At 39.7% G+C, this 12170-nt stretch overlaps 1 protein-coding gene and 1 long non-coding RNA gene across 5 annotated transcripts in view; one reads left to right on the top strand and one right to left on the bottom strand.

Annotated features, from left to right (window-relative positions):
- Positions 1-545: 545 nt before the first annotated feature.
- On the bottom strand, positions 546-8568 carry LOC309615690. Its single transcript, XR_014236968.1, has 3 exons — positions 8401-8568; positions 7938-8051; positions 546-2772 (listed from the first exon to the last, which is right to left on the bottom strand). It is a non-coding gene; the product is annotated as an uncharacterized lncRNA (long non-coding RNA).
- Positions 8569-8582: 14 nt separating this feature from the next.
- Positions 8583-12170, top strand: part of COG6 (component of oligomeric golgi complex 6) — a 59906-nt gene continuing 56318 nt past the window's right edge. For 2 of the 4 annotated variants that reach the window (XR_014236936.1, XM_082365410.1), the window contains exons 1-2: positions 8583-8819; positions 10941-11084. Coding sequence is in view for 3 of the 4 variants with exons in the window: in XM_082365410.1 (XP_082221536.1) it covers positions 8667-8819; positions 10941-11084 (297 nt within the window). In the remaining variant the exon portion in view is untranslated. The remainder of the gene's footprint in view (positions 8820-10940; positions 11085-12170) is intronic. The other 2 variants (XM_082365409.1, XM_082365411.1) reach the window with 2 other exon arrangements.

Raw genomic sequence — 12170 nt, forward strand, 5'->3', positions numbered from 1 at the left:
AATACATGCATATGTATAAGGAAAGAGGGAACGGCCAGAAGAAACTCCGGAAAGTGCACGGATGCTTACACCTTAGTATTAAACTACATATGTACATGTATGCGTACACGTGAGTGCCAGATGGAACTTGACGCTGAAAGGAGATAGGAACTTGACGCTGAAAAAATATATATGCTTTATTTATCTGAGAATGTGGGGCTGTGGTATGAAACTTGGGCAGGAATGGATTATTGCATAGTTCCACTGAGAGTGTGTGAAATAGCTCAGATAAATGTGGCAACTATGTGTTACTTTCTTGATTATATAATACCTCTTATGCCTATCTTACTTCATCTAGTCCTCATTACTCAACAACCCAGGTAGTGTTATAGCATTTTGCACATGAGATTAAGAATTGGAGGCAAAATGTGAGTTGCCCGGGGGCATATAGTGGCAGAGTTGAGATTCAAACCAGGCTTTCTGACTCTGGAACGAGGGCACCAACCATTTTACCAGTGGTTTCAACATATCAATAGCTTTCTGGAGAATTATCATTTGATAATTAAGGTTTTTAAAAAATGTATAAAGATAGCTTTTGTGTGTAGAAAGGAATTCTTACATCTGCATTCATTTTCACTAATAGCTCATACCTTACAATTTTGATTGTAAGTTGAAGATACAACTTAAATATTAAGTAAATCTACTTACAAATCTAGTGATTGTTAATTAATACCCAACTTGCTTCTAAATTTAAGATATTAAATTTCCCCAAGCATTTAAGTACAACTCATAAATTTAATTCATGTGTTATTTTAAATATATCATATTAAAGTCATGCAAGTTATGTTCTCCTAAATATTTAAGAATTTTTTTGTGATTGATTTAATTATCTAAAACTTTTCAACTTAAATATTTCATATATCTGGTTTTCTAAAGTACTTCAAACAAATAAGCAGGTGGAATTACAAACCTAACACACAAAATACTCTTAAGTACTTAAATGATACTTGAAAACCTAATAATAAAGATTTGATGATTCAGATTTATTTAAACTTATAAATGCGGTTAAAACTTATCAAATACTATTATACCTTTTAAAATTAAAATCACACACAAAAAATTTTCAAGTTGAAATTACAAGTTTAATACATCAGATTTAAAAACAAGACAACCCATATTTTTCAGATGATTATACACTGTTCAAATTTCCCATTTTCTTTTTCATTTATTTTCTGTAGTTGTGGTCACCTAGATTTGCCCTTAACATTCCATACTGGTATAAAAATATTGATTCCAAGGATTTTATCATTATTTTCCCCATGCTTATTTTTACATATTCCTGGAGTTGCTAAGTCATTTTATCTTCTCTTTACTCAAAAAATTTCAGGCTGTGGTTAGAGATTCTGGACAGAGACCTTGGACAGAGACCTGGAACCTAGTGGCAATTTCCAGAATAATCTACCTGAGCTGCCTGTTAATATGCCAATCCTGTTCATCTAGAAATGGTTTCATCTGGCTACTTCTTAGCCATTTTATTTTTACTCTAACTTCTGACACAACTCTTACTATAACCCCTGTCATAAATATAATTGTCTAATTTGGGTGCACGACATCTCATACTCACACTATCTCCCACCCCACTGAGTTGCAACTAATCTCTGTTTGCTGGAAGCTAATTAAAATCTGCATGACAGTCCCATCTACCCCCAATGCTGGGGCTGTAACTAAACTCTTTATCTAGTTGGATTTTGCACCTTTTAAATATAGATTATTTCCTAATCTGTCTCACAGACCACAAATTTATAGTTATTATGTTGACCAGAATTACATCTCCAGTACTGTGTGCTGTTGGGTTTGAAACCAAGCAGGACCCTGTAGGGCCTTCCCAGGCACAGACATCCTCATGTCCCCTGCCTCTTGTCTGTAAAAAGCTTTAGCCTCCTAGGCCCTTCCAGAGTTCCAAAGAGCAAATTTAATCAGAGAAGTGAAAAAAATGCAGAAACAAAGGAAAACAGTCAAACAAGACAATATCATAGTAGTTCAGCCATAAAACAAAATCAAGAACCTTTAATTCTTCCTCAATGGCTATAGATAAAATCCTGAGTCATATCCTTGAGTTGTTTTATAGATACTAAAACCCCAACCAGATGGAAGAAGTTAACTGCATGCTGACCACCAGCACGTAGATCCCAAACTGGTTGGAACCAGAAGGTTGATGACGGAGATTCCTGAAACATAACCCTGTTACCTTACCATCAACCAATCAGAGAATTCTGCACAAGCTGATCATGCACCCTGGGATTCTCTCCCTCACAGTCTTTAAAAACCCTTCCCTGAAAGCCACTGGGGAGTTCTGGTCTTCTGAGCATGAGCTGCACGTTTCCCTTGCTTTGCCCCACGCTTGGCACTTTGCAATAAATGCTGCACTTTTCTTCACTACAACCTGGTGTTGGTAGATTGGCTTTGCTGTGTTTTGGCCGAGCGCACCCAAGTTTGGTTTGGTAACAGGTTGGAACCATAAAACATGGTGTCCTGACCAATGGATGGGCATGTGGTCAAAGTTTACTTGCTTTAGGACTTTGAATGTTGAGCAAAGGCAGAAAAAAAAATTAGCAGCAGTGCCCTAAAAACCAACAAGCGGTTCCACTTACTGAGAGCCTGAGTTGCTGCTGGTTCCCAGCTGGACCTTCAGCCTTCCCTTCAGTTGTTTGAGCTGCCTTCACATCCTTCCAGTAAATTACACTGTTACTTTGCAACCCCAAACTCCAACTGGTACAGGCAGCCAAGGGGAGGCTGCACAGATGAGAAAAAAAGGTGTACTTAGCAAAGAAAGCCGGCCCTTACCCAGGCTCCAGTCAGACCAGCCGCAGTTATTCATTTTGCAGATCACATTTGCAGGTTTGAAATCATTTTATTGCTAAAGAGGTATGAAATCATTACATTCATGACTGCTAAGGTTTCAGTTATGAAACCTTAAAACTGGAGAATTTTAAGGACAAACTGAAGGATGAGAACTATGGCAGAAAATATGCCTGAATCAAAAAAAGAAAATGAAAAATTTGAAGCAGCTTTCAAAATTCATAAGGTTTCAGAGAAAAGAGAGAAATCAGGAACTATTTCCATGTGAGAAGCCTCACTGCCTCAAAATCAAGGACTAGGCAGTAAAGCAGGTAATAGAAGGTGCAAAGAAAAGGCTCAGGGAGTCGTGATTAAAAAGAGATAGGAAATGTGGGACCGATGCTTCAAAGTCCCTGAGAGAAATACACAGGAGAGACAGTACATGTTACCAGGCTTTCCACGGAGAAATTGACATAACTAACAATGAAAGGTAAACATTTCGTACTGGATTTCTCAGCCTTTGTAGAAAACAGAGCATGGACATGTGCTTTAGGTTCAACTAACCAGACACACAAATGTAGAAACACAACCTGAGGACAAAAAGAAACTGGCACTGCAGGGAATCAAGAGAAACTGACACAAAAGCATAGATGGGGACAACTCCTCGGGAGGTGGTAGAATTTTAAACAACACAGTCTCCAGAGACAGCTCTGGCAGTTGTGCGGTGAAGGCATCCTAAAGTCCAGGGTCAGTGGGTGAAGTGACCTGTCGGTCCAGGCTTCGGTAGTAATGACATTGGGGTCCACAACGAGCTGCTCTCTGGAGTGATTTTGATGATGGCAATGTGTCCCCAGCTTCCTTCTGTTTCCCCATGTTCTCTTCCAAGTGTGGTCCTTCATCCTTGCTATTAATTCTGAGACTTACCCAAAATCCTCTTGATAAATAAATTTCTATTTAAGTCATCCCCCGTCAGTCCTATTCATTGCAATTAAGAACTCTAATTCCATTTTTAGTTTTTTAAGGAAACTCCATACTGTTCTCCATAATGGCTGCACCAGTTTACATTCCCACCAACAGTGTAGGAAGGTTCCCTTTTCTCCACACCCTCTCCAGCATTTACTGTTTGTAGGCTTTTTGATGATGGCCATCCTGACCAGTGTGAGGTGATACCTCATTGTAGTTTTGATTTGCATTTCTCTAATAATTAGGAATGTTGAGCATCTTTTCATGTGCCTGTAGGCCAGCTGTATGTCTTTGGAGAAATGTCTACTTAGGTCTTCTGCCCATATTTTGATTGGTTGTTTGTTTTGATATTTAGCTGTATGAGCTGTTTGTATATTTTGGATATTAAGCCCTTGTAGGTTGCATCGTTTGCAAATATTTTCTCCCATTCCATAGGTTGTCTTTTCATTTTGTTCACAGTTTCCTTTGCTGTGCAAAAGCTTATAAGTTCGAGTAAGCCCCATTTATTTTTGCTTTTATTTCTTTTGTCTTGAGAGACTGATCTAAGAAAACATTGTTATGATTATGTCAGAGCATTTTTTGCCTATGTTCTCTTCTAGGAGTTTTAGAGTTTCATGTCTTATATTTAAGTCTTTCAGTTATTTTGAGTTCATTTTTGTATGATACAGCAATCCCACTCCTGGGCATATATCTGGAAAAGACGAAAACTCTAATTTGAAAAGATGCATGTACCCAGTGTTCACAGCAGCACTATTTACAATAGCCAGGACATGGAAGCAACCTAAGTGTCCATCAACAGATGAACGGATAAAGAAGATTTATACAATGGAATATAACTCAGCCATAAAAAGGAATGAAATAATGTCATTTGCAGCAACATGGATGGACCTAGAGATTATCATACTAAGTGAAGTAAGTCAGACAGAGAAAGACAAATATCATATAATGTCACTTATATGTGGAATCTAAAAAAAGATACAAATTAATTTATTTATAAACCAGAAATAGACTCATAGACATAGAAAACAAACTTATGGTTATCAAAGGGGAAGAAGGGGAGGAATAAATTAGGAGTTTGGGATTAACAGATACTACTATATGCAAAATAGATAAACAACAAGGTCCTACTGTATAGCACAGGGAACTATATTCAATATCTTGAAATAACCTATAATAGAAAAGAATCTGAAAAATAATTTATATATATACATATACGTATATATAACTGAATCACTTTGCTGTACAGCAGAAACTAACACAACATTGTAAATCAACTATTATTCAAAAGAAAAAAACTCTAACTTATAAAGCTGTAAAACTTCATTTCGGGACTTCCCTGGTGGTGCAGTGGTTGGGAGTCTGCCTGCCAATGCAGGGGACACAGGTTCAATCCCTGGTCCGGGAAGATCCCACATGCCGCGGAGCAGCTAAAACCGTGTGCCACAACTACTGAGCCTGTGCTCTAGAGCCCGTGAGCCATAACTGCTGAGCCCGTGCTCTAGAGCCTGTGCTCTGCAACAAGAGAAGCCACCACAATGAGAAGCCCACACACCACAACGAAGAGTAGCCCACACTAGCCGCAACTAGAGAAAAGCCCGTGCGCAGCAATGAAGACCCAACACAGCCAAAATTAATAAAATTAAAAAAACACAAAAACTTCATTTCAATACTTTTCATTCAGTAAGCCTTTAATAAGCACATATATTGTGTAAGATATTGTGCTGGAAACCAGGAGGGCAAAGTCCCCATCATCCAGGTACTTAGAGTCTAGTGGAGGAACACAAAACTTAAATAAATTTAAAAATAATTGTATGACACAAGTTATAGAGGTGTTGTATTATATTAAGTGCTATGGAATTTGCATGACATATCAATTAATTCTGCCCAAGGACAGATGGGGAGCTATGTGAAGGTACAGAGAAGAAGTGATACTTGAGTGGAGCCAGATGGACAAATAGGATTTCACCAGTTTCACAGGAGCACACATTCCTGGAAGAGTGAGTTGTATGAGCCAATGTATGGAGACTTAAAAGTCTGGGATGTGTTTGTGGCCCAGAAAATACAGGTGGCTTGAGTGTTGTAATCACAAGCAAGTACCTAGAAATAAAACTACAGTGATACTCTGAGATCTGATTATGAAGGTATGTGTACACCATACTAAAAAGTTATTTTATTCAATAACTGCCATCATGGTTTTTAAAGCAAAAAAGTGATAGGACCAAATCTGTTTTAGAGAAATAGTGCTGGTGTCAGTGCAAAGGTAGTAAGAACAGTGTCAAGGCAACACCAACACAGAATACATTTGAAAGTTTGGCTGCAAAAGTTTTTGCCTACATTCCAAGTGAGAGGTGTACACAACTCAAAATGAAAACTGAGGAAGCAGTAGTAGAATTTGAAAACTACTGCCAACTTGTCTGGTAACTAACGATGAGATGTGAGGTAGCCTTATGTCCTTGGAAAGACTTCCGTAGCCTTGGATTACTCATCATAAACAGAATACTAATGACATGATGAAATGGTAATGATCCCTATGTTGCAGGGTAGTTACGCAGATAACAATAGTGTATTAAAAGGATCCATCACTGAGCCTGATTCTCAATAAATTTGGACACTAAATAATAGAAGCTATTGTTTTTTTGTTTTTGTTTTTTTTGGTCTGTGTTGGGTCTTCGTTGCTGCACGAGGGCTTTCTCTAGTTGTGGCGAGCGGGAGCCACTCTTCATCATGGTGCACGGGCCTCTCACTGTCACGGCCTCTCTTGTTGCAGAGCACAGGCTCCAGACGCACAGGCTCAGTAGCTGTGGCTCACGGGCCCAGTTGCTCCGCGGCATATGGGATCTTCCCAGACCAGGGCTTGAACCCGTGTCCCCTGCATTGGCAGGCAGATTCTCAACCACTGCGCCACCAGGGAAGCCCGAAGCTATTGTTTTTAATACAGGGAAGAATGTACAGGACTGAACATTCTATTTTATTCTATGATTCACCAGACATGGCTTTAATAAATGCCATATTATATTTTGATGAAGTCACAGTGGCCAAAATGATGTGACTTCCACTTATTTCAGAAGCCAAAGAGCAGGAAAGCTTTAATAACCAACCAAAGGGGAAGAGGGGGAAATTCAAGTGGCCCTCCTTTCAACTGCTACTTGGAAGGTAAGAATGTCCACGTTTTACACTTCAGCATGGTTCTTCTGTGGTTATATAAAAATGCTTTGTTAGGGACTTCCCTGGTGGCACAGTGGTTAAGAATCTGCCTGCCAATACAGGGGACGTGGGTTCAAGCCTTGGTCCGGGAAGATCCCACATGCCACGGAGCAACTAAGCCCATGTGCCACAACTACTGAGCCTGTGCTCTAGAGCCTTCAAGCCACAACTACTGAGCCTGCGCTCTAGAGCCCGCGAGCCACAACTACTGAGCCCACGTGCCACAACTACTGAAGCCTGCGCACCTAGAGCCCATGCTCTGCAGCAAAGAGAAGCCACCGCAATGAGAAGCCCACGCACCGCAACGAAGAGTAGCCCCCACTCGCCACAACTAGAGAAAGCCCACGCAAAGAAACAAAGACCCAATGCAGCCAAAAACAAACAAATAAATAAATTTATTAAAAAAAAAAAAGCTTTGTTATATAAAAATGCTTTACTCTTTTACATGCATGTATTTGCCCTCCCATTAAATTAAAATATTTAGGTCAGAGCCTGTCTCTAATATTTTCAGTGTCTACTATATTAAGAAGTTCAATATACATAAATATCTTTTACATTTTCAATAAAAGAAAACCTTTATCTTCAATAAAAATTGTTATATATAAATATTATATATACACATATATAAATATATACATATATAAAACCTAGGTCTCTGATGAGGCTTACCTGAATATTTATTTTAACTGTTGGAAAATACTGCTTTGAACTGTTGAAAAGTATTGATTTCAAGCCCTTAACTTAGAATTTATAGTTAGCCTTATAAAAGAATGATAGGTGAACATTAAAAAATATACAAATTGCTTTAAATATATTTAAATTTTACAATAATTTCCCTGTCTTCATCCTACTATATCATGCTAATTTTCAAATTATTTTGTTTCCTTTTTTTTACAATTGCAAATTCAGAGAAGTACAAATAAACACAGAAAAGTAGGCCATAATTACCTTACCTTAATAACCGCTGTTGATATATTAAGTAACCCACGGGGAAGATGAGAAAGTTCAGTCCGTTTGGAAAGGTACAAAATGAAAATTGGAAGCCTCTCTTCCAAAGGAATGCCATCCTGAAAAAAAAAAAAAAAAAAAGCCTAAATTTACACGTACCTCTATTTCACACACACACCACATACACACACACCACACAAGTAATCACACTCTACACACTGTAACTCGCCTTGCTTTTTCACGTACTATATTTTGGAATTCTTTCCACAGCTGCATTTAAATCTCCTTCATTGCAGGAAACAGTTGCAAAGTATTCTAAAGTGAACTTAACTAGAGTTAGCTTTTACTGAACATAGTTGCCCAGGCCCAGGCCTCAGTGTATTTTACTTAAGTCTAGCTCAGACTTTCACACATTCAGGATCCCGAAGTGCCTTTAATCCCATAAACCGTAATCCCCAAACTCCACACCTGATTTGAATTTCAGTCCACTTTGCAAAATCTCGCGTTACTCTCCTCCTCTCACCCTGCGGGTCTTGCTCCGCCTCCGCCGACTTCTCTAACTCCCAGCAGCTGCTACCACTTCTAGCAACCTGGCGGCAGGGAGTGGGCGGAGCAGAGCCTTCCGAGGGCGCATGCGCGGCAGCTGCGCGCCTGCGCGCTACGGGGTTGCCGGCGCGTCCGTGCTCTGGGTTGAGGCGGCTGGGGCCGAGTTGGGGGGCGGGAGGCGCGGCGCTATGGCCGAGGGCAGCGGGGAAGTAGTCGCCGTGCCCGCGACCGGGGCTGTCAACGGCCTCAACAATGGGGCCGGCGGGACCTCGGCGCAGACTAACAACCCGCTATCGCGGAAGCTGCGTAAGATCCTGGACACACGGCTGGACAACGACAAGGTGAGCGGGGCTGGAGGGGTCGAGGGTGCTGCGTCGTCCGCGGGTCGGACCCGGGCTGGGGGCGGTGTCTGTCCGGCACCCTCGGGTTCGTCCCTTATCCCCGCCGCGGAGGGGACCCCAGGCCCACGAGACCCGCTGCGCTGCCGGCGTGGGGCAGGTGAGAAAGGGGAGGCCGAGGAGCCCTTGGAAGAGCGAAGATGTTTCCTGGGTGTTGCCTCGTATTTAACTTCTTCGAAGACTCTGGATCGGGAAGGCAAACGGTGAAGTCCCCTGCCCCCGCAGGTGTTCGGGGGTCTGAGCAGGGAGGGGAGAGGAGAGCCCCGGGCAGGAGAAGAAACATGCAAAAGAGCAAACTACAAAATAAGGCAGCGCGAATGGGGAGCTTAGGAGGAACGGGAGATCAGGGCTAAGCATCCTTGAGCCTTTCCATTGACAGGTGAAAACAATTAAAATAATTTGCAGCGCTAAAGGGCTACCACCTGCTCATGGCTACTAGGTTTTTTTGTTTGTTTTTTTTAAAGTCTTTATTGAATTTGTTACAAGCTACTCGTTTGTGTTGTGAGCTAAGCACTGTCCATGACGTATGGGCTCATGCTGTATTTCTTTACAAGATAAACTGTCCGCATTATCTCCCAAGTACCTCCTGAAACTTAGATTGGACTTTCCATCTCCCGTGGCAGCAGATTATCTCTTCTGTATCACTGAGTCGCTGGGTATATTGGTCATGCCATGGTGGCATAAAGAGAAAAGAATGTGTATAAGTGAGAGTTTTATAGATAAGTTTCTATCTAAAATTTTTAGGTAAGTTTCATAGATAAATTTTTATTTTTTATACATATTTTAGACTACGTTTAAGTGAGTTTTACAGATACATTTTTAATAGATAAAAATGGAATTTTTTATCTATATAGATATAGATAGATATAGAATTTTTATCTATAAAAATTTTATTTTTATAGATAAATTTATAGATAAACTTTTATTTATATTTATTTATTTATTATTATTTATATTTTTATTTAATTTTATTTATATTTTTTATTTATAAATTTTTATTTATAATTTTTTATTTATTTTTATTTTTTACTGTAACTGACAGTAAGCTGTCAATAAGAATTGGTGTGTAAAAATTAGCATTATACTAAAATGAGTAAGAAAGATTGGCTCTGGGACCACCACTTATTAGATATAACCACCAAATTGGTGCATTACGGTTTCAATAAGTCCCTTAACTTCTGTGAGCTGACGTTAAGTTTCTAAATTGGGAATACTGCCAGTAACCTCCTCAGGGTTGTTGTGCGGGTTCAATGAGAGAATCCAAGTGAAATGCTCAGCACAGGGCCGCAGCAGTTATTTCTTGTTAAATGTTAACTCTTTTTTTTTTTTTTTTAATTTATTTATTTATTTTTGGCTGCGTTGGGTCTTCATTGCTGCGCGCGGGCTTTCTCTAGTTGCGGCGAGCGGGGGCTACTCTTCCTTGTGGTGCACGGGCTTCTCATTGCGGTGGCTTCTCTTGTTGTGGAGCATGGGATCTAGGGACGCGGGCTTCAGCAGTTGCAGCATGTGGGCTCAGTAGTTGCACCACTCGGGCCCTAGAGAGTACAGGCTTCAGTAGTTGGCAGCGTGTGGGCTCAGCAGTTGTGGCTCGCAGGCTCTGGAGCGCAGGCTCAGTAGTTGTGGCGCACAGACTCAATTGCTCCGCGGCATGTGGGATCTTCCCGGACCAGGGCTCAAACCCATGTCCCCTGCATTGGCAGGCAGATTCTTAACCACTGCGCCACCAGGGAAGTCCCAAGAATTTCCACTTTTTTTCAATGGCTGTATCATAATGTCTTTAAACCAATCCTTTTTAGATGGACATTAGGGTTTTTTTCTAATCTTTGCAGTTCCAAACAATTCTGCGTTGAATAACGTATATATGTCACAATGCACAAGTAAGTATGTCCTTATTGTGTCTCAGAAATAAGTTTACTGTTGAGTAATGTGAAGGTCATCCAATATTTTTTGGATTGTGTAATGGAAACAAATTATTTGGAAATGATTTCATTAAAATTTTACTTGAGATTAGAAAAACATTTGAAAATCGGTCCCAATAATGTTCTTTTATTGTCAATTATGTAGGAGATGTTGGAAGCTCTCAAGGCACTCTCAACCTTTTTTGTTGAAAATAGTTTGCGCACTCGAAGAAATTTACGTGGAGATATTGAACGCAGAAGTTTAGCCATCAATGAAGAGTTTGTAAGCATTTTCAAGGAAGTGAAGGAAGTATGTAAACTGTTTTCATTTACCATTTATTGAGAGCTTACTATATGCCTGGCTCTGTGCTGAGCTTCTCTATGCATAGAGTTGATATGTTTGCTACTCGTGTACCGTGGTCAAATAGAAATTTAGCTACTTACTCCAGTAGCTTCTAGGTCTTTCTTTGGATTAGTGTGATTTCTACATCTTTAACCTCCACTAGTGCTGCTTTTTGGAAAGTTGTAACATTTGTTCCAGGATATTCTGTTAGGAATCTTAGCTTTTGAAACAAACAAACAAAAAATAACACTTCTCTGAGTGGTTTTCCAGTAGAAATAGTCCCTCATTTAATAAACCTCCCTTAGATAACCACTTCTCCACTGGAGATTAATTAGGATTGAGTTACTTTACTGCATCCTAAATTATGAAATTTTCAGATTAATTAAGATCAGTGACTTCAGTTAATAAATAATGTTTCATTACACTTGAGTGAGCAGTCTACTCACCATAGGGTGAAAATGAATTTTATTTATTATGTTATATTTTATTTATGTATTATATAATACTTCATTAATTATGTTAATATTACTGAGTGATATTACATAGTTAATAGTTCTTTGTGAGTTGTATGAGAGTTTGATACATGGTTCTAGTGAGACAGATTATTTTTAACAGTGTAGTAGGATTTCATTGGCTGAAGGCTAATAATCTGGAAGATTAAAAGGGAAGTTTGGTAGTGTTCATAAAAATAGGGAGAGATAGTAGTGAAGAGCACATCTGAATTGTACTCTCTAAACACCATTTCCCACTGGGAGGAAGTACCAAAGTGAGGAAGCTGTAGAAGACTACTGGGAAGTGTCAGAAGGACTCTGGAGCTGACTTAAGAGGTTTCCACTGGCCAAATATAGGATGATTTGAGCATCAGTACGAATGACTGCAGTGGACTGAAACGCATGAAGCATATTTAAATCCGTGAGTTCATAATGAGACTAAAAACCAGCAGAACCCTCACTGGTTATCTTAGGTGGCTATGAGGGAACCAACGTATCGTTTTGAAAACTACTAAATAAAAGGAAAGAGTCAAGCATTTATCCTGTCTTTGGTACCAGCTAT

The sequence above is a fragment of the Balaenoptera borealis genome (assembly GCF_965194805.1).
Source record: "Balaenoptera borealis genome assembly, chromosome: 18".
Lineage (NCBI taxonomy): Eukaryota > Metazoa > Chordata > Mammalia > Artiodactyla > Balaenopteridae > Balaenoptera > Balaenoptera borealis.